We start from the raw sequence: 22,428 nt of genomic DNA, 5'->3' as shown, positions 1-22,428 counted from the left end.
CAATCAACCTTTCAGCATCACACCTCACTTATGTTCATTCCAATTCCCAAAGTACTGGTGGCAATATGTTTTCTGTCCTGTTGGCCAAGTTGTAGATCCAACCTAAATGATGTGTCTACCACTTCAAAATTGGCACAATTTACCTACAAAGCATTATTTTGACAAAAACATTCTGCAGATCTTCACATGTGGTGAAGTCCACATCAGGCAAGTAAACTTGGGTGTAGTCAAGTTTGATGATGAATGTAGCCCAGAATAGTAGATATATCCCATATTTTTGACATATTATCTCCCAGATTTTTACAAGACCATGCACCAGAAACTTTGTTTGTATTCCACCCCTGAAAAAAAATTCATCAACAGGGTAAATTAAACTGCAAATTTGATTTTTTTTCTGCAGTTTGTTTTTGTATTGGAAAAAATATACATCTAGGTTAATTTGTGTGGAAGAGTGTACAATGCATAATTTTAGATAGAATTAGCGAGTGACAGCGGATGCTTTCCAGCCTGCTCTCAGTTGCGCGACCGCGGCCACGAGGCCACAGATTCCGGTGATCAGTTTGGAGCCATACAGACCTTTTGGCATGGACCTAGGTTAATAACGTAAAAGAAGATGAGCTGTAGAAAGTGAATTTGCACATGTGAGGGGAGGGGACGCACCAGTGGAGGCTGAGGGGCGTGTAAGCAAGGTTGACGATTAAGCCATTGATGAGAGCGGCCCTGCGGCCCTCCATCTCCTGGAGAGAAGTGGCGACGGCCGGACTGGGCTTGCGAGGGGTGTCGAAATCGGTGCCAGCCTGGAGGGCCAGAAGTCGGCGCCGCTCGGGCTCCAGCAGCTTGAGTTCCTCCCTAAGGTGGAAGAAGTGCAGGAGCGTGTAGGCCGCCCAGGCCCGACAGGAGTACAATGCCGCCTTGTTGATCAGTCGGGGCGAGAGCGGCAGGACACCCTTGGAGGCCAGGAAGTATAGATGTTCAAGCTGGGCAAAACAATTTTTTTCATCCCGATCGGTCTCTTGTCAGTTTTATGTCCATCCATCAATTCTCTACCAACTAAGACACTTCTGTACGCAACTGGGTAGTATATTAGCATCGAGATCACTTGTAGTCGCTCGATTTGCACTGGCTTCGAGCCTGATGGTGGTAAAGCATTTAGCGAGCGGAGCCACTGGACGATTGAGATCAAATCCCACAGTTGATAACTAATCTTGCCCAAGGACCACGAATTTCACAAAATCATACCACCAAAATCCCACAAGTCAGCTTTGAATATGCCAAACGTGATCCGAAAAAGTAAGAAGCTCAACGTTGTTCGTGCGTCGGATATAAAGAGTTTACTCAGGGCAGCCAGGCGGAGCACAAGGGCCTTGTTGGACGAGCCGCTGTTCGAGCGAGTGGCGAGTGTTCGGAGGATGATAGCCGAATACTGGACGAGCATGAACAACTTATCGGCCCCGGAGGTAGTCGAGAGCAGCCGGACCAGATGGTCCATTGTAGCTTGGAGGTTCTGCGTAAACAATAAGCGTGGGTATGCACCTCATACAAGCTCCCCAAACCACGACAGAGATATATACATGTGTGCGCACTTTGATGATCAGCTCGCCCATCGAGCTGGCACTCAGTAGCAGCCGGGGCCGGGGCACATCCCCAAGATCAGCTCCGAGGGGTAAGAAGAGCGGCCTGAGGAAAGAAATAGTAGGTTTTTTTTAATTAGTTTCAACATGCCAGAAGAGCGGAGCGCGTTGGGTTGTTGGGTCATTGAGGCTGTGTCTCAGGATTTAGCCTTACTGGGTTGGTTTTGGCTGGACATCCTCAGGGCTTTGCCTTGGTAAAGTATGTAGGTGTTGGGTTGAACAACCACCCTGGCATGAAGTGAAGCTGGTGGTGTTGTTGCCTTGGCGGTGTTGGTAGCATCAGAGGAGTGAAATGATGAGTTTGGCGCAACCAGGTGCAACCAGCCCAATGGAGTACATAATCAAGACTGGGCTGGGTCAGGAGCCACAGGGGCGGTGACGGTAACATAGAGCAAGGTGTGGCGTGGGCGTGGTTGGGCAATTGGGGCGGTATCGTGAGAGAAGTGTGGCGTGGTGGTGGTGTGAGGTGGCGGGTGATAGTAAGGTTGAGTGAGTATATAAGGAGTAGGTGATGGATGGATTGATCCGCAGGGGATTCGGTTTCGTCCGCCCCCTCCCTGGGAGGCCCCTAACTGCTTGGTTAGGCCCTCCCTGGCTAGCTTACCAACCGGCCCTCTTTTGCTTGTTGCTCTGGCACAGCTGGAGGGTCATCCATAGGGCCTTTGGGCCTTTGGGGATATTCAACGTGCCAAGTGAGATAAAGGGGGCATTTTTTGCCCCATTTTGTGAGAAAAAAAACACCCCAAAACTTAGATCTGCAGGTCTGGAATTCTGTGGATTTAAGAAAGTGGGATAAATGGGTCTTTAATTTTCAATAACCGGGCCTGTCCAGTAGAGTAAAGTTGTTTTCATTATCTCTGGTAATTTACCAGTTCTATACTTTTCCCCAAGGGGCTGATATTGGATTAATTCCCGCAGGATCTACGCCCCCTGGACAGACTAAACTTTTACAGATATTTTGCCAATTTAGCAGGGCCCGGCTGATCTTTTGGCAAGAAATCTGTGAAATTTTATTCTTTCCGGGCTACAGGAAGACTTACATTGTAGAAAGCCCCAGATAAAATAATTAAACCTACACCAAGGGTTTAAACAGCCAAAATTTGGATGGAAAACTGTACTATAATTGTGCTTGTTTCCGCTGGCGTGGCAAGGAACATCCAATGGATGGCCCTTTGAAACCCTTGTTTTGGATGGTTTGGGCAAACTGTCCAGAGGGGTACCAATTGGATGGCTGAAAAACCATTCAAATGAGTGTCCAATGTATTTTCTGGTGGAGTACAGACAACAGAAAAAAAACATCAGGGGTCAGGATCAAACCAATGCAGTCATCACTACAGCAGCATCTGACCACAAGACACTGGCCATGTATCCTTGCGGGTATGAGTTATATACTGCTGCAACAACACTTGACTGCCATTTGCAACATGGAGTACACCCTCCCCTTGATGTTGGGAAATTGGGTCATCAAGAGGAGTACACCCTCCCCTTGATGGCTGGACATTTGGTCATTAAGAGCAGTACAACACAGGGCATATTTCTAGGAAACTGCCCCATCCAATGGATTCTTTTGAAAAGGAAGCATACAGAGAATACAATGGACGCTATGGTGCCATTTTCAACACTGAAAGTATGTATGACAGACAATGTTGAAAATTTCAAGAGACATAATACAGAAACTGAAAGATAAGGAAATGAATACATGTACACCACGGGCCATCCAGGACATCCATTGGTTGGACCAATGGTCGCACCTTTGGCTGTCCGGCTCTTGCGCGGGGGAGTCCATCCTTTGGACGGACATTGTACTTCCCTCGCGTCGGATGGTTTGGACAAACCATCCCATGTACGGACCAGGGAACTTTCAGTGGATGATTGAAGGACCATCCGCTGGATGGCTCCACACTCCAGCGGAGTGTCAAAAAATGAGTGGCCTGGCTAGCCAGCACGCAGAACCGGGTCGCACGTGCGACCTGCTATACATCCAACCCAGAACGCCTCAATATCCCAACTACGCCAGATAGACAGCACCTGCAAGTGGGCCCACCTTTATCAGACATACACCGCATCCGACGACACCCCTTCACCGCCCAATAGTCTATTGAACACTCAGATCAATTGCACAGTCTTGATCAAGGGTGTCCAAGAGTTTTTTTTTTTTTTTTGGGTGTCCATTGGACACCCTCATGCATCAAGGGTGATGCGCATGTTTCTTGCAATCATTGGACACTCTCAACCGAGAGTGTCCGCTGGGCAACTTGTTTGGTGTCCATTGGACACTCCGGCTGGAGTGTCCGATTGTTGGAGCGCACATTTGCGTGAAAAGCGTCCATCGGACAATCCTGGAGGAGATTGTCCAATGGATGCTATTTTTTGGGCGTCCAAATGTCTCTTTGGCCAGCAAAGCGGCACTTGGACGCTTTTTGAAACCGTCCAAGTGATGCTTTTTCCCCGTAGCGTCCATCGGATGCTCTGGGAGCATCCTCTGGACACTTCCAGGGCAAAAGTGTCCATCGGATGGGGCGGTTTCCCAGAAACCCGCCCCGTGGTGTAGAACAAATAAAATTGGTGAAAGTACCTCTTGAGCTCCCCCTGATTTGGCTTCTAGTTATTTGATTGATTTGGATGAGCATTGGGCAACTGTCTAGTGAATAAAATCACAGTGATGAGCACAGGTGTTGGTGAATCTATTCAATGATGAATTTTGAGAGTGTAGCTTGCAATAATAAATAATTTCATTACAAAGAGAGGAAAGAGAGCTATTGTCTTTTTCAAAAACTTGGACACTTTTTTTGGCTTCATTGTATGGGTTTACTTTCAGATTTAAGATTAACTTTGGGCTCAATTATCCCACATCTCTCTTGTCCTTGCAGCTGGTGTAACCTGAGCTTAGGTTTATTGATGTTGTAGCTACATTCCTATAGTTAGAGCCTGTATCTCCTTTCCTCTTTCCTTTCCTCACTCATATCAGTTGCCTCGTCCTCACCTCAATAGGTGAATAGTCCTCCTCTTCCCCTTCTGTGTCCCTGCGCTCTCTCAAGATCTCCTCGTGTGCTCACTGCAGTCTACTGGCATGTCATAATAAATTATTTAAAAACTATTCATGGGCTTGTTGACCCGCTGGGGTTCTGAAAGCTATGATACACAATTATTAAAAATTGTGTAAGTCTTTTTGGTAACAAAACAGGTTCCATTCTACATTGAAGTATTAATGCCATTTGGAGTTGAAAATATCAGTTTAGATATTAAGAATAAGTTTTAGGAGAGAATCCATCTCTACCCCATATTAATATTAAAATTTGTTAAAATTATATCATGCCCAGGGTCTAAGAATCATATCTAGAGTTTTGAAGTCACTTCAAATGACAAAGAGGTTTTTTTGGATCCATTTTTTTTGGCACTGGATTCAGAGACTTCTCAAGCACTTGTTGGCGCCTTGGAACAATTGCTGCCGAAGTTATTTTTTTTAAGTTTTTCCTATCCACATCAGGGGGAGGTTTCAACAATTGCAATACAGGTATAGCAATGATAGAAATACTTACCACTGGTAGCTTACAACAGGACTGTTGGAATCCTTTTTCACATTTAAAATTTCCAGGGGTCCCAGTGACCTTGCTAACTATTGAAATCATGATGTCAGTCTCTTGCACTACAGTAATATTTTTTAATGAAATTCAAAAGAGATCTTGCAGCTTACTGTTGTTGCCCTTATTCTTTGCGCAAGCGGCATTTTTTTTTACTGGGTCAGGACATGTGAAGCTGCAAATTTCCAATGCTAAGACCAAAAGGAGAAGAACCAAGAATCTGATTGATTTCATGTTTAAGATCAAGTAATTGGATTTGAGTATTATGCGGAGTATTATTTTTGCTATTGGTTTGTATTTGGTTTTGTATTTGGGATTTGTCCCAGGTTGATTATGGTGCAGGTATTTATTTTGATGCAGCACATCTTTTTATCAATTTCTGCTTGTGATATGTTGCGGTAGATTAGTGCTTGCTTTACCTCATTGTTATGGCACAAAATCTGGTGTTGAATAACCGCTTTCAATTCCTCTTCACATGTGTTGCGCTCGCAGCACATTGCTGAGGAGCCTTGACAGCTGCTTGTTTTCATTAACTGATCTTGGAGACGGAACGAAGCCCCAATTCAGCGTGAAGATATCACGTCTCGGTATCCTATGAACAAAGTAAACCAGATCGGGTCTCCAACAACACCTCGATATTGAAGTGCCTGGGTATCGAATCATTTTTCACAGAGGCGATACAAATGAGTCCAGGCACAGCAACTTGCAAGACAGCTGAGTCTGATTAATAATTAGACACAACTTCGATCACCATCTGGACCCATCGGCCTCGCGACCTTGACCTTTTCGAACTTCGAGCACCATTCTGGATCTGCGTAATGTATCTCTCGCTTTAAGCACCGACCTATTGGTTCAAACTTTGTCAGGGATTATTGACTTTCCGGACTCTGACTACGAGTGCCGATGACTGCAGCTCGAAAAAAGTGGAAACTGAGTGCACAACTATTTAATGCATTCTTCTGGCCAGCGTGTGGCCTCCCACACTGGTTACAAAGCGAAGAACATTTTCCATAAGTCCTTTGCTTTGTAACAATTTTGATGGGACATGTGGAATAAAACTCCCCCGAAAGTCTCACTGTGTCAAAGTCTTAGACATTATATGCATGCTGCAATTACAGTTCCATCCTTCGGAGGGGTATTTTGCACCAGCCACCAGGCCCTCTGAAGCAAGGGTTGCAGAGCTTGGTGAGTTGAAGGCACATGGATCCTTGCAGATTGGCCTGGCATTAGGAGGTTTCAAAGTTGGCCAAGTGCAACTTGCATGAACTTTTGCAAGTCAGTGTTCAAGTTTATTCTTGGGAGGGAACCGGAGCACAGCGGAGCGCAGAGAGGTCCCGTGGTCCATGGGCTAAGCCTGTAGTGACAAGCCTTGGGACGCGTCACTAGCACCTCCCTACCCCTAGCAACAATGGGAAGTTATGTTATCCAGTTTGCCTAGGCGTGATTTAGTTATCCAGTCCTCTGGGGTGTGAAATCCAACATAAATTGAATTTGTGGGTGTCAAAAGAAAGGCTAAATGTTGATTAACAGTATGGTCCCACTTTTTTTCCAAGATTTTCCTATTTTTGATGTTGAAATATCACTTTTGTGTCCAAAAATCAGTTATCTGGGTAACTTAGACCAGATAACTGATATTGGGTCACAAAAGCATTGTTTTAACATCAAAAATAGGATTTCCTTGGAATAAATTGGGGTCCATATTTTTAACCAACATTAAACCTTTCTCTTGACACCCACACATTCAATTTATGTTGGATTTCACACCACACAGGACCAGATAACTGAATGACGTCTAGGCAAACTGGATAACATAACTTCCCATTGCTGCCCCTAGGAAGAGGCAAGCCACGAGTTGGCTAGGGGACTGGCGCCCAAGCCTTTGTGAGCGCCTCCGGGGCTGTAGCAATAGCAACAGAGACGCCAGGCCTACGTGGCATGTGGCTGTGTTAGCGGCCCAAGGATGGTCCCGAGGGGATGAGGTCGCCGGGTAAGACACAAATAGAGGGTTCCTCATGGGCCCTATTTGTCTCTCCAGCTCCGTCCTCTCCCATCAAACCTGAGCATCCAATCTTTTACGCTTCCCACTTTCTCTTCTTTTTTGACACCACCCACCCACCCTGGCATAGCACACACGGGGGAGATGCATAGACCTGAAAGGGTCTAGCACTGATCCCCCACCAGCATGCTCCTTTTCTTCTGCTCTGGGGGTTTTTTCACTCCTCTTGAGCTCCAAGACACAAAACAAAGTCTGGGGTGTCTTTGGAGTCTCGGGGGACACGGGGTGGAAAGCCCCCCCCACCCCCCCCCCCCCCAACCCACACACGGCCAACTTGGAACCCCCCCCCCCCCCCCCCAAAGGGGTTCAGGCCGGCCTAGGGTCTGCGCGGAAGGTAAACACTTTCACACGGACCTGAACCTGGAAGAAGCAAAAGTGAGACACAGGGAGGGACTCCTGAAGCCCTCCATGGGCAAGGAAGCCCTCCCCGCTACCCAACCAAGGCGCCCGGAGGGACCTAAGCTGTGGAGGGTGCATAAAATGGATGAACACCAAGTTGCAAAGTTGCAGGTCACATTGTAATAAGCCCCCTAAGCCTTCTTGAACATCTTTTTGTAAGTTGGTCATCAAGAACAGCCTTGAACATGTACTTGCCAAAGTGCATGCAAGTTGCAATTGGCCAGCTTTGAATCCCCTTATTATATAGGTAGATCAACCCCATTTGTGCACTTGGCTACAAGCTTAACAAGCCTCTCCGAGGAGGAGCAAAGCTTCTCCAAAGGGGAGGCTTAGGAGGTTGCCCTCTTGGCCTGAGCCTCAATGATTTTGGAGCTTTGCCTCAAAAATCTAGGTGAGGGCTCCCATGAGTACAGCAAAAAACTGTAATTTTAATTGTGTTTGTGGGGTTGTAAATAAATCCTTTGTCTGCAAGCCTGCAAACATTATTCATAATCTTCTACCACAAAGATCCTTGCAGCCAGGGTCCCCTGCACCTTCCATTGGAGAGGTTTTTTTAAGCTAGATGTTGACACCAGGGGAGATATGTTCCCACTCCCCAGGGAGTGCCTTACCGTAAATTTTTTCCATAACTGTGCTGGAGGCCTTTGGTAAAGCAATATTGAATAGGTATGAACAAGACTGGAAGTCAGCGTGGAAATCAGTTGGAAATCATCCTGAAATAAACCATAACTTGCCAAAAAATCATCCAGAACTCATCTATAATTCATCCAGAACTCATCCAGAATATAATCCTTTCTTGGCTCCATGACCAGTGTGTCCTTTCCATGGAGATGTGAAAGGCCCAGCCTGCGATTTTTTCCCCCTCATGTACTCGCGTACATCAGGGGGACAATTGGCGTCTCAAAACAAAAAAATTACTTTTCATGTGGCTGTGAAAGGCCCATCCTGTGATATTTCCACCTCAATGTACGCGCGTACATCAGGGTGACTATTAGCAAAGTGCAAAAAGGTTAACTTGCATGTGCACATGTGAATTTTGAAAAGCAAAAAAATACAAAATTCACTAGATCATTTTCGTGAGGAGGACAGGATATATGGCCAAAGTGAATTGGCACCGCAATCCAACCTTGACTTAACTCAGACTTTCACCCTATTAAAACAGTTTTTTGTCATTTTTATCAGCCAAATTCAAATTAATTCCCGCATTTCCAAGAAAATGGGTTTCAATTTCAATGACTGCAACATTACCACATTCCAAAAATCTAAACCCAATAATACCAAGTCAACTTTTAGTTTAATTTTGTACATCAGGGCATATAATGTGAATTACAAGAAACCCATTTTTTTGGAGGAATTACTTTTGAGAATGGGAATTTTGCTTTGCTATCCTTAAAAATCAGTAAACAGGAGCAATTGATGAGTTGGACTTTGGTCAAATATCATTTCATCATATTTCTTCCTACAGTTGTACATAGAAAACAAAAGAATTCTACACAACATTGTGTTGACTTCCAAATCAATTGGGACTGACTTTTCACTAACTTCTCCATCCAATTTACTATTTTGGGGATGAGTTACTAATCCACATCAGGCTCACATCCGACCAAAACTCACATAAAATTCAGCTCTGGCACTCCCTGGGGAGTGGGAACATATCTCCCCTGGTGTGAGGTTCTTGGGTGACATCTACCAGCCAAATGTCTTGGGTGACCAAAAAACCTCCCAGATAATCCATCAAGATAATCAAAATTTGGGAATTCAATGGCATTATCACTACAAAAATGATGTAATTTACATGCAATTATAGTGGTTCAAAGTCATGGTATAGCGGTTTGACATGTAGTGGTTGCATTTTTTAGAGTACTCCAGATTGTATTATTTAATTGAAGAAGCAATTGACTTGGTATAGTTTCAAATTTACATCTTCATGTCAAAATGTATCTTTGAAAATGGCCCATTAGCAAGAGTTTGCACCATTATTTTAATCCCTCAGAAGTAAACACTGGGGCCTGTGAACAGGGTTAGTTTAAATCCCAGCAAGGAATGGCGGAGAATCTCAAGAGAAGGGGTTTAAAATCACTAGTAAAAAGCCCTTAAAGTCTTGAGGTTCTTCAGGGTACAAACTGGGCAGTTGGAAGCGCTTGAACAGGCTGATTCTGAAGGCTGGGTGGACACTGGACAGTTTCTGGCGGAAAAATGGGGCTAAAAACAACTACTAAGGGACTTACCAGACTAGAAACAGGCTATTGAGCTTGTGTTGAAGGCAGTTAAATTATAGTAGGTATGTAAAGGTGTGATCAAAGGCTCTCTGGGGCGGCCAGAGGACCCTTTAAATACACGTGGCAGCTCTCTGGGGCGCCTGGGGGAGCTACAGGGCCACTGGCCAACTTGTGGGCGCTTTTTGGCCAGGCTGTTGACGCTACAAGGGCTAATTCTTCTTTGGGAAGATGTACTAGCCTATTTGGGGCGCCTTCAGGCGGATTTCCAGCCTGGCTGATGGCGCCATAGAAGCTAGTCTTCTTTGGGAATATGTACTGGCCATTTGTGGGCGCCTACAGTTCAGGATTCCCTCATCTGGGCAGATGAGCTGTTACGTGTCTCATATTTATTCAAATGGGCCACAGTGCTTCCCAATTGGTCTGTACTGTGTATGCATTAGTTATTGAATTGTTTTAATGCATCAGGAACATTCTGTTTACATTCATGTGACATCATTACATATGTACAGCTTATGTAATGTGTGTAGTGTTTCACGTGGAGGGGCAGAATTGATGTCATTACTTCCCTGGTGGGCGTGCTGTAATGTACATGTACATAGCCCTTTTGGGGTTTCATTCATTTTTAGAGCTCTGCACCGTCTTTAGGTGTAGCGCGCAGCACGCGGGTTTAGAGTTAACTCAACCTAAGTTGGGATATCTTCTAAACTAAACATGACACTTTAGTTTTGTGGTTGTTAACGTGTTATAAGCATATGTACATATGTATACAAGCATACAGGTTGCTCAATTTGAGGGTACCTTGCAAATGCTAATTGGGTGATTACACAATGAAGCAGTGAGAATTAAGGGTACATGTAAGTGGGGTACCCTAGGTTAATTTAGGCGTAGATTAATAATATAAAATAATATTCAGACTTTTACTTATTTAAGAGACAGTAATAATGTCTCTTTCATAGGTAATGATTTTTTATGTTTATTTCTATGGTATTACATATGTAAGAGTGTAATAATATCTCTTTCATATGTAATACTACTTTTAATTTTTGTGTTATGGTGGCTCTGCTATAGTAGCCAGCTGACAATGACCTGGAAAATGAACAAGTGTCTGTATTTGCAAGAATGGGTAGATAAATTGTATGTGAGAGAAGTCTTTCTTCGTGCTTTGAGTCAAAGAATCACGGTATCCCACTATAGTATCACCCTACTTCTGCAGAATGATTTTTGGTTCATCATCTTCTTTGAAGTCGCCGCGGATGCATCTACGGCATGCTAAGAAGTTGTACATGATAGGAAAATTTTAGCAACAAGAACTTAGTGCTGCTCATGAGAACTCAAAGCTTGGACTCACCAGGTCTTTGGTTATTAATGTCCTTGAAGTTTTTCCATTTACAGATGTAATTACGTGTTGTTTGGTCTGGTGGAGTTTTTTCTTCGTCCCAACCCCTGACCACTAAAGCCCGCAGGTTTGTAACCAAGAGGAGTAAGCTTCAAAGTTACTCCATTCATATATTTATTTTTCCATAGAACTGGATTACGCACCCATGTATCCGGCTTTATTGTGGGCCCAGATTGAAATTGGATACAATTTTTTCACTTCAAATGGTAGTGGGGGATTTCGAGTTGTGGGGTCTATCTCCTTAGGATTGGGGTACCGTGTGCATTTTTCAAAGCGCCAGTCTGAAACTGGTGGACGGCAAGACGATTGAATTATGGACAGAGAATGATTTATTGATCTTTGAAAGTATCAAATATTTCACCGCGAGGCCCACAAACAAGCGAGACTTACGAGAGTAGCCATGCGGGACGTCGTCGATTTTTAAGCTCCCATATTTACATGTATTCGACGGGCAAAAGTAACCCACACCATCGCATCCTCTGCAAGCTGGAGACAAAACGATTGTTGGTCGAGAGTGAGAGCTGGAACGACCTCCGGTTGAAGTACAATCACGGGATTTGAAAGCTTACCGATTTGGTCACCTTGTAGCTTCGGGCTATCTGGTATTGGCGCAGCTTTCCAGCTGTCACCACAGCGAATATTCTCGACTGGGACACCGACCATTAGTGGTGGTTTATCAGCTTTTTTTCTTCGTGAAAGGGCATGTCGTTGGACTTCGGCAAGCTCAGCGGCTGGTAGGCTGATGAGGGCAATCATGGCCAAAACGACGTGTATTTTCCAGATTGAACCGGCTGAAAACATTCTGCTGTTGAGGGGTTTGAAGTACTTCTGACCCAGGTAGTACTAGAACTAATTTGGGATTTTTAGTTGATGTCAAATTTGTAAAGCGGCGAAAGAGAACTGCAAGTGGCGGTTATCTACAACTATCAAAGTGTCAGTGCGGGCGAAAGTGAACTGTGCATGCAGCGAAAAGGAGATGGTGAGCTATCACGAGTGGCTTTTATCTACAACTATCAAAGTCTGAAGGCAGGCCAACGAGCTGATGTTGGGTAAAACAAAGACGGTTCGTAAGGTCCGATTTTATACTCAATTCTGATCGATCACACTATTAGCCGAAGCAGCAGGGCTGGCGATAGCCTTGGAAGCCTATACGAAATGAAGATCACTATTCCTCAGGTTGCCTGTACTGTTTCTCACTTCGCTCAGCAGGCTGGTGCCCGTCGGGGAGGTCGCCAGGCTGCGGCTTCCATCGGAATCCGGATGGCGTTTTGCAACGGCGGGCTATGTAGTTGGTCACATGGCCTCCTCACACAGCCACAGCATAGAGAGATGGATGCTGGAAAAAAGGCCGCAAGATGGGGCCGATGATGTATGATCACCGGGAGCGCAGCGGGTGGTGAAACTTAACGCTAGGTCAGAGCGGCGTCGCCTCCAGGCGCTAGGGAACTGTGGAGCAGACTCCGGAATATAGTGGTCCTGGTCTTGAAAGTGATTCCAGATTGGTTTGTCGTGGGTGTTGTGGATTTTTGTTTCGTCTATTCGTGCAGGCCTGGCCTCATCACCGTGCCGAGCGAAGATGAAGCATGAGGAGGTCGAGGGTGACAGACAAGAACCTCACCCGTTGGGAACTTGGGCCGAGCTCCGGCCGCCTCGGGTGCTGAGGGAGTCTTGACACTGACCTCGGCGCTAATCACCTCCTTCAGACTCCGTCCCTCGTCGCGTATCTCGGTTTCAAGCGTTCTTTTGGGACACTTGCGTCGGCCTGCTCTGGGACTCTCGTGCACTGTTTCGGGTTCCTTCTCTTTTTGGAGCTCCGGGCAAGTACCAGAAAATTTTCATCTTGCGAGCTTTCCCCTCCCATCCTGAAGTCCGAGCAAGAAGAAAACACACACATTTGCAGAAGAAGTCCTGAAGCCACTCCAGAGATTTATTCTTGTTCTTGATTCGCTCTGCTCGTGAGATGTTGGACGGCAATCTTTACACTCTCAGCTTTGTTCGTTCCCCAAGCGAGCCTGATAAGCTATTCCTCATCCAAGAATCCACCGGCGAGCCCGTTTATTTTTGTCTCCGGGTGCCTGAAGTAAGTAATATTCCGTCTCAGTGGATCCTGAACAAGTCCAGAGCACATCCAAGGCTCTCCCAGCAGCTGGAAATACGAATATTTACTTCTGGGATGTTTTATTTTGAAACCAAAAGGCTGGCGAGACTAGGAGTGAATTATACCATGCCTCAACCCTGGCATCATTAGGCGTCTTCCAACACATCTCCTCCAAGCTCAAGTTGATTTCTCTGGCCAATCCATCGACGACCATCGAGCTGAAGAACACGGGATATATCAACTTCGAATGGACGTTCCAGTTTGACAAGATCCTGAAGTTTTGCTGGAAGAAGGATATCATCGGGATGCCTGGTAGCAAGAGGGGCTATACATGTTGGATGGTGCGTGTTCCTTCCCCAACCGAGTGTCCTTACTGGATCTACTCATCACTTCCACGCTCTCTTTCTTTCTCAAGTGTCAAAAACCAGACCCAGATTTTCCCTGTGCAATCTATCGACCAGGCACTTCCAGCGTCCCGCCATCTTGCCAATTTTTGGACTTCAACATCCGTCGGATCGAGCGCCTCCAAGATCCACGGGGTGGGTAGTCCATAAACAATGTTCGTGTCTTTCTGGGACTAATCCTCAACTGCTTGATAGGCCTTGAGTTTGCGATCATACTCGCACTGCTCGGGTTCACTGAAGGGGCCGCCGATCACGAGCCGCGCCGAAGTCCACCCGCCTCTCCGGCCCATTCGCGGCGATTAATATCGCCGGGGCCGGAGGCTAGCTCGCTCCTCAGTCCCTATGACCCACCGGTGCGCTATAATTTAGATCTACCAGTACCAAACGCGCTCATAACCTTTTTATTCATGTCCCATCGATCTACACATTTACTTTTTTTGCAGGACGCTAACGAGATCCGAGTGACCGGGAACAGCGTGATATCTGACTTGGCAGCACAAGGCCACAAGCTGCTTGAGGACCCACTCTTCCTCTACCTTTCGCTCCATGCCCTCACACCCGAAGCATTTGAACGGGCCGCCGTCGTTGCTGACCAGATAAAACGCGACCATCTCGAGAGGTGTGGAGAAGACCTCTACCAATACCGTGTGGAAGACATGATGAGGTGCAGTCATTTTCATTGCTTCTTCTTCTCATGATCCCTGCCAATCCACTGACCCACACCAACCCACCTCTTGGTTGATTACAATAGTCAAGACATGGCTGGTGGTCGGCCCGTGTCTTTCTCTGCGTCGGCTTCACAAGCCCCATCGACCTCCCTCAAGATCTATTTGGCCCGGACTTCCTTGGACGGACTGCTCCCGAAATCAGTCACCACATCCTCATCCAACACCAATAGGAAGTTCGGTACCTTTCCTTTCTCTAGGCCTCAAGTCGAACCCAGACCAAGCTCTTTTCATGGCCCTTTCTCATACTCCTCTATGCCACACAACTCGCTACAGTCTCGATTAATCTCCGGCGTTCATCGACGTAATTGACTTTTTTATCTGCTTCTTTCTCTTCCAAGTTGACACATTATGGGTAGTTTGTTAACATTACTCCTTCCCTTTTTCGTCCTCATCTCCATTGATTGTTTTTCTGCTATTGTAGCGTTCAGCAAGATAGCTTCAATGGCCAACTTCTCATCAGGATCAAGCGGGTACTACCAGCACACCATCATGCCGTATCACCTTCCAGAAGAAGAAGAGCAGCGGGAGGAGGAGGAGGAGGAGGCACAAGCCGAACAAGCAAAGCAAGAAGATGACTCAAACATTCAAGATCAAGCGCACGAAGACGAAGAGCGATCAGCTGACGACCCACCGAAAACAGAAGACCCTGACGCAACCAAGAAGCTCGACGAGCGAGCTCGACCCGAGCCGTTCATGATCTGTGTCAACGAGCTGAGCCCGCTTGCCGAGAAGTCCAAGCGCAACACGCTGCTGATGGTCACGGAGAAAAGCCAGAGTCGGGAGAGCAGTCTGAGCACCCGGGAGCGTCGGCCGACGAGTTTTGACGCGAGCAGGTTCCGCGCGGACGAGCGCCGTGGAAGCAGTGGACGGACGAGCGCGTCGAGCGATGAAGACAGCTTGAGCCGGACCACCAGCCTCACCAATCCGTCGTCGGACAGCACCAACACCAGCTATGGCAGTCGTCGGCTCGCGCGGACCGACAGCGTGCGGAGCAAGTCTAGTTCCGTCCGCTCCTCCGCCTCCTCCTTCGTCGAGATCATCCTCTCCTCCTGCTGCCAGACCTACTCCGCCGCTTTCTCCCCCTCCCCCTCCCTCCCCAAGAATCACACCCACTCCCCCCTCAAACGAATCGCGCGCAAAAACCACGCCGCTTGGAAACGCCTTAGCACCTGCTCCGCTATCTTGCCCTCCTCGAAGAATCCCCCTCCTGATTCTACCGCTTCCACTCCTACTGCTAACTCTTCCGACTTCATCTCTAACCTTTTTTCTAGAAAGGTTAACTTGTCTTGACTCCCTTGCTCCATCCCCCAGTCTTGTTTTATATCCATCCTCACTCGATGAACACAAGTATATCCATCCACAACGTCGTTCTTTTCTCTCTCATTTTTGGGGCTTACTTTCACAACACAGTCTGTTCTTGCCCTTCTTTGGTTTGCGTATATGTACTGAGCTTATGCCTCTATCTGTGAGCATTTATGTAGTGATATGAATATGTACCAGCAAGCTGTTTCTTGCCCTTGACTGCAACAACCCATGTATGTGTTGATGTGCGGCTCCCTTGGATCCGGGCTCGAGAGCTGACTGTCTGCTGGTCCAGGTTTATGATGGCCCTCCTTCCTCTAAACTTGTGAAACGGTGACTGTGCAATCCGCCTACGGGAGCGAGGTCAGCTCTGGAGGATGGCTTATCTCGACATAGTGCACGGTTTAAGCAGGACCAAGACCTGCTAAACATCATTGCAATTGCTTTTTTTGTGGCATGATCGGCACCTTTGTAGATGTAATGGCAACGCCAATGGGTTCTTTCCTGATTTTTCAAAGTTTCCGTGTTTGGCAGCCTAAATTATTGCACAACAATTATGCTGCCAAGCACGGGCGTTCTTTGGATTCCCCGACCAGCGCAACGGTTCTCACCGCCTTTAACCGCCGACCGCGGGGGCTGAAACATTGTCCGGGGAGCTTGCCCAGCCCTGTCCCCGACCCGAACAACGCTGTCCGACGACGAGTGCCGACCGGAGCCCGGAAGCGGCGGAGTACACTTGGCGATCCGGTGGTGTCTGACTGGTCCTTTCGCAGTCCCAACGAGCAACGGTGAAAGGCTACGCTGCGCTACAAAAAGCGCTCATTATAGCGCAGCGCAGCGGGCACCCGCTACGTGACTGACCTTTGTAACCCGCTGCGCTAAAGCTAAATACATATGGCGCACAAGCACTTTGCTCCAAAGGGGAATAGCGCAAGCGCATCCAAAAACGCTGCGCTTTTGCGCTAAAATAGCGCAGCGCAGCTTGAAAACGCTTTTTGCCGCTATGAGTGCGCTACATGAACCATTTTGCTACAATAGCACAAGTGTGCCAAAGCTGTGATGCGCTTCAAAGCGCTACAGGCTACCAAGCGGGTATACATATAGGCCCCTTGGCTCCTCCCATGCAATGCATCCATCCCACAGTGGTGTGATCACTCACCATCCCTCACCCTTTCCTCAGTCTGTCACCCTTAATATGTTCTTCACTTCAGCGTGATCTGTTTCTCCTCTGATCATTTTGCTACAGCCGCCGAAGATGATGACCCTATTGGGCACAGCAACAGTGTGCTCATCAGGTCTGTCTAGTCTTTCAGTCCAAACAATTGAGTGCTGCATCAGCAGCCAGATGTGTCTGCGCAAAAATTTCAGGATGGGAGGCAACTTCAAGGACTGTCATAAAATGATTGATGGGGCGCTTAAGAACCCCAAATTTGAATCAGCCGCAAGTAACAAGAATCCTGGAACATCAAAATAGTTCCTTTATATGATTAGCCACTAGAATTTATCTTACATATTAGGTGCTGCCCCTCACAATTCTTTTTCTCTCTAATAGAAAATATAACATTAAAAAAAGCGCCTCAAAGTACCGCGCTATTTATAGCGGAAGCGTAGTGCTTTTGCGCTATTTTCTGGCTATAAATAGCGGCTACAAAAAGGGAAAAGCTACAAGCTTGGACCAAAAAGCGTAAGCGCAGCCCAAAAACGCTATAAATTAGCGCAGCGCATCCGGGCCAAAAAGCGCTACGCTTTGCGCTGCGCTGCGCTATCTGTAGCGCAGCGCTTTCAACGAGGTCTCTCCCGTGGTCGCCGATCTGGGCGGAAGGCAGGCTCAGATAGGAAGGAGGCTGCTGTAATGGCGAATCGATGCTCTGGGAGTCGGTCCTTGTGAATGGGGGTTTGCTGAGTTGGCTTGGATGTGCTCTCGATTTTTTTTCACGGAGGCTTGGATGATTGGTGCTCAGCCGGCGTGAACCAGCGAGTCTTGCGCGTCTACTTTTCCTGCATTCTCGGGTGTCTGTCTAGAGCATTGTTGGGTAAGTTGGCGTGTCTTACACTGTACTCCAGTCTTTGTAGAATCATGGAGTCTCGATTGAATTTTTATGGTCCTTCTCATTCTATCTGAGAGCCGTGTTTGGAAAGGGAGAGGTCGGAGACAACTATGAATACCTTTTTTCATTGGTTGATATAGAGAAGATATTGTATACACTAAAGATAGATGGGCTCAGCATGTTAACAATCGTATATAAGAGTTTTTTTCGTTTATAAAGAGAAGAAGTGTGGGGAAAAAAAAAAGGAAATGATGGAACAGAAGAAAAGGAGAGTTTCCAGAAAGAAAGAGAAAAGAAGAAGTGAAAGCGGATCAGAGCAAGCCGGGTTCCTCCTGGATGCCGCGCTTGATATTCAGCAAGATGGCGGTCTTCCAGCTGTCGAGCTTCATCATCGAGTCGAACTCGGCCACCTGGTTGGTGAATTCTTCCTGGTTTCCCGCATCGTAAGCATCGACGATTGCCAGCAGGAACTTGTACTCCCGTTGCTGGACGAAGCTGGGATCCAGCTCGGCATACTTCTCGATCGCCCGCTTCGTGCTCACGACATCCTGTTGATATCCCGAGAGAGGATGAGAGACGTTCGTGAAGGAGTTTATGTGTTTTTTTGCAGGAGAGAGGCTTACACCTGTGCACAGGTGACACAGCCCGGCTTTGAAGAAGTATTCCTTGACGTTGTAGCGGGTCAGTGGGCTTGAGAGCGAGTTCTGGGCGACGATCTCGAAGTTCTCGATCGCGACGGGGTACTGCTCCAACTGGGCGGCGAGATCAGCGGCGTCTTTGTAGCATCCATTGGCCGTCCTGGAGTGTGCTCGGCGTTCGAAGAGCACGGGTATTGAGCAAGAGGGCGATGGGGAAGGCGTGGAGAGGGATGGACATACGCATGGGCGTCTTCCTGGGCATACCATTCCGCGGCCTGCAGAAAGGCATCCAGGGCGCCTTGCAAGTCGCCCGCATCCTGCTGGAAGATCCTGCCGATGTCCTTTTGGCGGTCCGCGGCCTGTCGGAAGCGGCCCTTCTCGATCAAGATCTCGACGGTCCGACGAAGACACGCAATGCCGACTGCGAGCGAACGGGTGGGAAGAGATAAGTGAGGGGTTGAAGAGCTGAGAGAGAGGGAGACGTGCGTTCGGGGGTGGACTTGTTGTAGGATTTCGCGGCCGACCAGAAGTCGTTCCCGGCGTCGTCCTTCTCGCCGAGCTTGAGGCTGCATTCGGCGGCCTTGCAGAACGCATCGCCCGAGTCCTTCCACTTCTTCTCGACCTTGAACTGGTTGGCCGCGGAGATGTAGAGCTCGCGGGCCTCCTCGATCTTCGATGTCGACGAGCCGCCGAAGCCGAAGAAGGACGAACTCGAGGAGGTCAGCTTGCGCTCCGCTTTGGCTAGCGTGCTGTCAATCATCATGCCCCCGAGGAAGGAGAGGATCGTCAGCCGATCCTGCGGAGCGCCGGCGATCGTGCCTGGGACGGACAGGCTTGGGCACTTACTCGTCGGCTCCTGATGGCATGTTGTCGTGGGAGGAGTAGAATGTCGTTGGTGGTAACCTGTGAAGCTGTCTGGCCAGCGACTGGTCATGAACCGCAGCCCCCCGGGCGCATCCCCGCGGGCCCCCGCCATGACAGCCGCCTCGGTCGTCCCCGGTGCTCTCGTCAACTTCCGTTGCCGCAGCCCAGATCCAACAGGGGGCAATTGAAGGGCGAATTTCCAGCGGCTATGAAACAACCCGACTATGTAGGAGGGTATTTATTTCGGAACTCTGGCCAGCAGTCCCGGCGTCTCATGTGCGGTGTTTTTGGATCGGTTTTTGTTTTCACTCAAGTCGTCGGAAAGATGAGTCCAGATTCGCAGCAACAGACAGTATTGACGAAGCGGCTCAGCAACTTGTCTTGCTAGATTTTAAAGAGCCCAAAAAAGGAGCATCGGTTTCATCCATACACACAAGCAGCTCAACAAGAGAGTTTGGATGGCTTTGATTTATCTTCTCTCTTGTTTGTTGTAGATTAACACCACCAAGTAGTCCATGTTTCTTGCAGCTAGTACATCTAGCCGTGTTTTTCGCTCATCGACGAACGTCCAGATTGTCGAGTACGGATTCGTGCAGCCTTGAGCTGTTGGCATCTACACCCAATGACCGCGTGGTGTGCAGATTCCTTAGCGGTTTCTCTTCAGTTGTTGGCACCCAAGATAGATTTCTATGGAGGCGGGGGATACATGTCGTACAACACAGACACAGGGGGACTGACTCCTCAGCATGGGATGTGGAGATGATCGGGAAGGAAGGGTGGGTGGCCAGTCAACATCCCGCTGTCCTGCAGGACGGATGAGAACGCGAAGGAGCCCAGGCGCGCAAGGATGGGCGGGAATCTGGATGAGTTGCGGGATCCCAGCTGCTGCAGACGGGCATTGAAAAGAACGAGAGATTGGAGTTCTTCGTCCCGCGGCGTGGCTGGCGGACCGTACCAGTGCCCGTGGTTGGAATCAGGAAACCGGTGCGCTGACTCCTAGGGGAGGCCTGAAGACGAGCACAGCTGTCGAGGATAGTTCGGTGACGGAGGGGAGGCCGGCCAACCGCAGTAGGCCCAGGGGTGAAAAAGGAGGCCCCCTGGGGGACGCAAGCCCCCCGGGGAGCACACCCACGCCCAGCCCCCAGCCCCAGCCCAGCCACAACCGACCAGCAACCACCCAACAAGCCACCCAGCAGAAGAACACCATGGCCGAACACGCTGAAGATCTCATTGGTTTGTCCACCCCTCTCCACACACACACCCACCCGCCTCCCCGGACCAGGGCAGCCGACACCCTTCTGTCTGCCACTTCCAGACTACGACGAGGACGACGCCGGCGTCGCCCCGCCCGCCACCCTCGCCCCGCCCACCAACGGCGCCGCGCTGCCCCTCAACGGCAAGGACCAGAAGGGCTCCTACGTCGGCATCCACTCGTACGCTTCTCTTTCTCTCTCTCTCTCACACACACACACATGCTCATCCATCCGCACACCACCAGCACCGGCTTCCGCGACTTCCTCTTGAAGCCCGAGCTGCTGCGAGCCATCAGCGACCTCGGCTTCGAACATCCCTCCGAAGGTACGTTCTGGCCAGCCTCAGCCTCCCCCATCTCCCAACGGCCCCCAGACTGATCGCCCCGCGCGCGCTGCCCAGTCCAACAGGAATGCATCCCCCAGGCCATCCTGGGCATGGATGTGCTCTGCCAGGCCAAGTCGGGCATGGGCAAGACCGCCGTCTTCGTCACCGCCACCCTGCAGCAGATGGACCCCAAGGACGGCGAGGTGTCGATGCTCGTGCTCTGCCACACCCGCGAGCTGGCCTACCAGATCAAGAACGAGTATGCCCGCTTCAGCAAGTACATGCCCGACATCCGCACCGCCGTCGTCTACGGGGGCATCTCCATCAAGCAGGACGCGGAGATGCTCAAGGCCAAGGATAAATGCCCCCACATCCTCGTCGGCACCCCCGGCAGACTCAACGCGCTCGTCAGAGACGGCTTGCTGAAGTGCAACACCGTCAGGACCTTCGTCCTCGACGAGTGCGACAAGATGCTCGAATCCGTCGGTCAGCACCACCAGCCCCCCCCCCCCCTCTCCCAGAGAACACATCCATACTCACCTCCCTCTCCATCACAGACATGCGGCGCGACGTCCAGCAAGTCTTCCTCGCCACCCCGCATGCCAAGCAGGTCATGATGTTCAGCGCCACGCTGAGCAAAGACATCCGGCCGATCTGCAAGAAATTCATGCAGAACGTCCGTCTTTCCCCCGCCCCCTCCCATCCCCCCCCCACAGACACATCCCTGGTTAACCGTTGTTGTTTTTTTGTAGCCGCTGGAGATCTATGTGGACGACGAGGCCAAGCTGACGCTGCATGGGCTCCAGCAACACTTCGTGAAGATCGACGAGGCGGCGAAGAACCGGAAGCTGAACGACCTGCTCGACACGCTCGAGTTCAACCAAGTACCTTTCCCCCTATTACCCCGCCCCGATCCATGCTGAGAGCCCGCTGGGTTTTTCCCCCCCGCAGGTCTGTATCTTCGTCAAGTCGGTCTCGCGCGCCGTCCAGCTCGACCAGCTCCTCCGGGACTGCAACTTCCCCTCGATCGCCATCCATTCCGGGCTCGGCCAGGAGGAGCGCATCGACCGGTACAAGCAGTTCAAGGCCTTCGAGAAACGCATCCTCGTCCGTCTCCCCTCATCCCTCTTGAGCTTCCCCCCGCCCTGCTGATCCATTCCCTCAGGTCGCCACCGACATCTTCGGCCGCGGCATCGACGTCGAGCGGGTCAACATCGTCATCAACTACGACACCCCCGGCGAGGCGGACTCGTATCTCCACCGCGTAGGGTAAGCCGTCTCCTACCCCCCCCCCCCCCCTATCCTTGCACGGAAGGCTGAGAGAGAGACTGACGGGCTCTGTGTGTAGACGCGCCGGACGGTTCGGCACCAAGGGCCTCGCCATCACCTTTGTCGCCAGCGACGCAGACCAGACCGTCCTCGACGCCATCCAGGCACGCTTCGAGGTCGCCATCACCGAGCTCCCGGACCACATCGAGGCCAGCTC

At 49.3% G+C, this 22,428-nt stretch overlaps 5 protein-coding genes across 5 annotated transcripts; 2 read left to right on the top strand and 3 right to left on the bottom strand.

The window, feature by feature from the left end:
- Positions 1 to 11,087: 11,087 nt before the first annotated feature.
- Positions 11,088 to 12,083, bottom strand: PtA15_10A305 (uncharacterized protein; the record flags this gene model as incomplete). Its single annotated transcript, XM_053160468.1, has 5 exons — positions 11,088 to 11,155; positions 11,235 to 11,336; positions 11,426 to 11,569; positions 11,673 to 11,768; positions 11,852 to 12,083. The coding sequence occupies 5 exons, from the start codon at positions 12,081 to 12,083 to the stop codon at positions 11,088 to 11,090; spliced, it is 642 nt and encodes a 213-aa protein (XP_053024439.1).
- A 1,159-nt stretch (positions 12,084 to 13,242) lies between these two features.
- PtA15_10A304 (uncharacterized protein) lies at positions 13,243 to 14,821 on the top strand (the record flags this gene model as incomplete). The annotated part of the gene is made up of 6 exons (XM_053160467.1): positions 13,243 to 13,362; positions 13,479 to 13,721; positions 13,796 to 13,919; positions 13,980 to 14,120; positions 14,247 to 14,448; positions 14,536 to 14,821. The coding sequence occupies 6 exons, from the start codon at positions 13,243 to 13,245 to the stop codon at positions 14,819 to 14,821; spliced, it is 1,116 nt and encodes a 371-aa protein (XP_053024438.1).
- A 306-nt stretch (positions 14,822 to 15,127) lies between these two features.
- Positions 15,128 to 15,765, bottom strand: PtA15_10A303 (uncharacterized protein; the record flags this gene model as incomplete). Its single annotated transcript, XM_053160466.1, has 2 exons — positions 15,128 to 15,509; positions 15,626 to 15,765. 2 exons carry the CDS (start codon positions 15,763 to 15,765, stop codon positions 15,128 to 15,130), a joined length of 522 nt encoding a protein of 173 aa, XP_053024437.1.
- Positions 15,766 to 18,173: 2,408 nt separating this feature from the next.
- On the bottom strand, positions 18,174 to 19,476 carry PtA15_10A302 (uncharacterized protein; the record flags this gene model as incomplete). The annotated part of the gene is made up of 4 exons (XM_053160465.1): positions 18,174 to 18,410; positions 18,486 to 18,660; positions 18,741 to 18,921; positions 18,987 to 19,476. 4 exons carry the CDS (start codon positions 19,474 to 19,476, stop codon positions 18,174 to 18,176), a joined length of 1,083 nt encoding a protein of 360 aa, XP_053024436.1.
- Positions 19,477 to 20,569: 1,093 nt separating this feature from the next.
- PtA15_10A301 (uncharacterized protein) lies at positions 20,570 to 21,674 on the top strand (the record flags this gene model as incomplete). Its single annotated transcript, XM_053160464.1, has 7 exons — positions 20,570 to 20,597; positions 20,680 to 20,702; positions 20,766 to 20,797; positions 20,863 to 20,942; positions 21,018 to 21,428; positions 21,500 to 21,560; positions 21,659 to 21,674. The coding sequence occupies 7 exons, from the start codon at positions 20,570 to 20,572 to the stop codon at positions 21,672 to 21,674; spliced, it is 651 nt and encodes a 216-aa protein (XP_053024435.1).
- Between the last annotated feature and the right edge of the window lie 754 nt (positions 21,675 to 22,428).

Source organism: Puccinia triticina, chromosome 10A (genome assembly GCF_026914185.1).
Source record: "Puccinia triticina chromosome 10A, complete sequence".
In the NCBI taxonomy this organism is placed as follows: domain Eukaryota; kingdom Fungi; phylum Basidiomycota; class Pucciniomycetes; order Pucciniales; family Pucciniaceae; genus Puccinia; species Puccinia triticina.
Note: the sequence above shows the minus strand (reverse complement) of the source record. Positions and strands in the feature narration are given on the sequence as shown.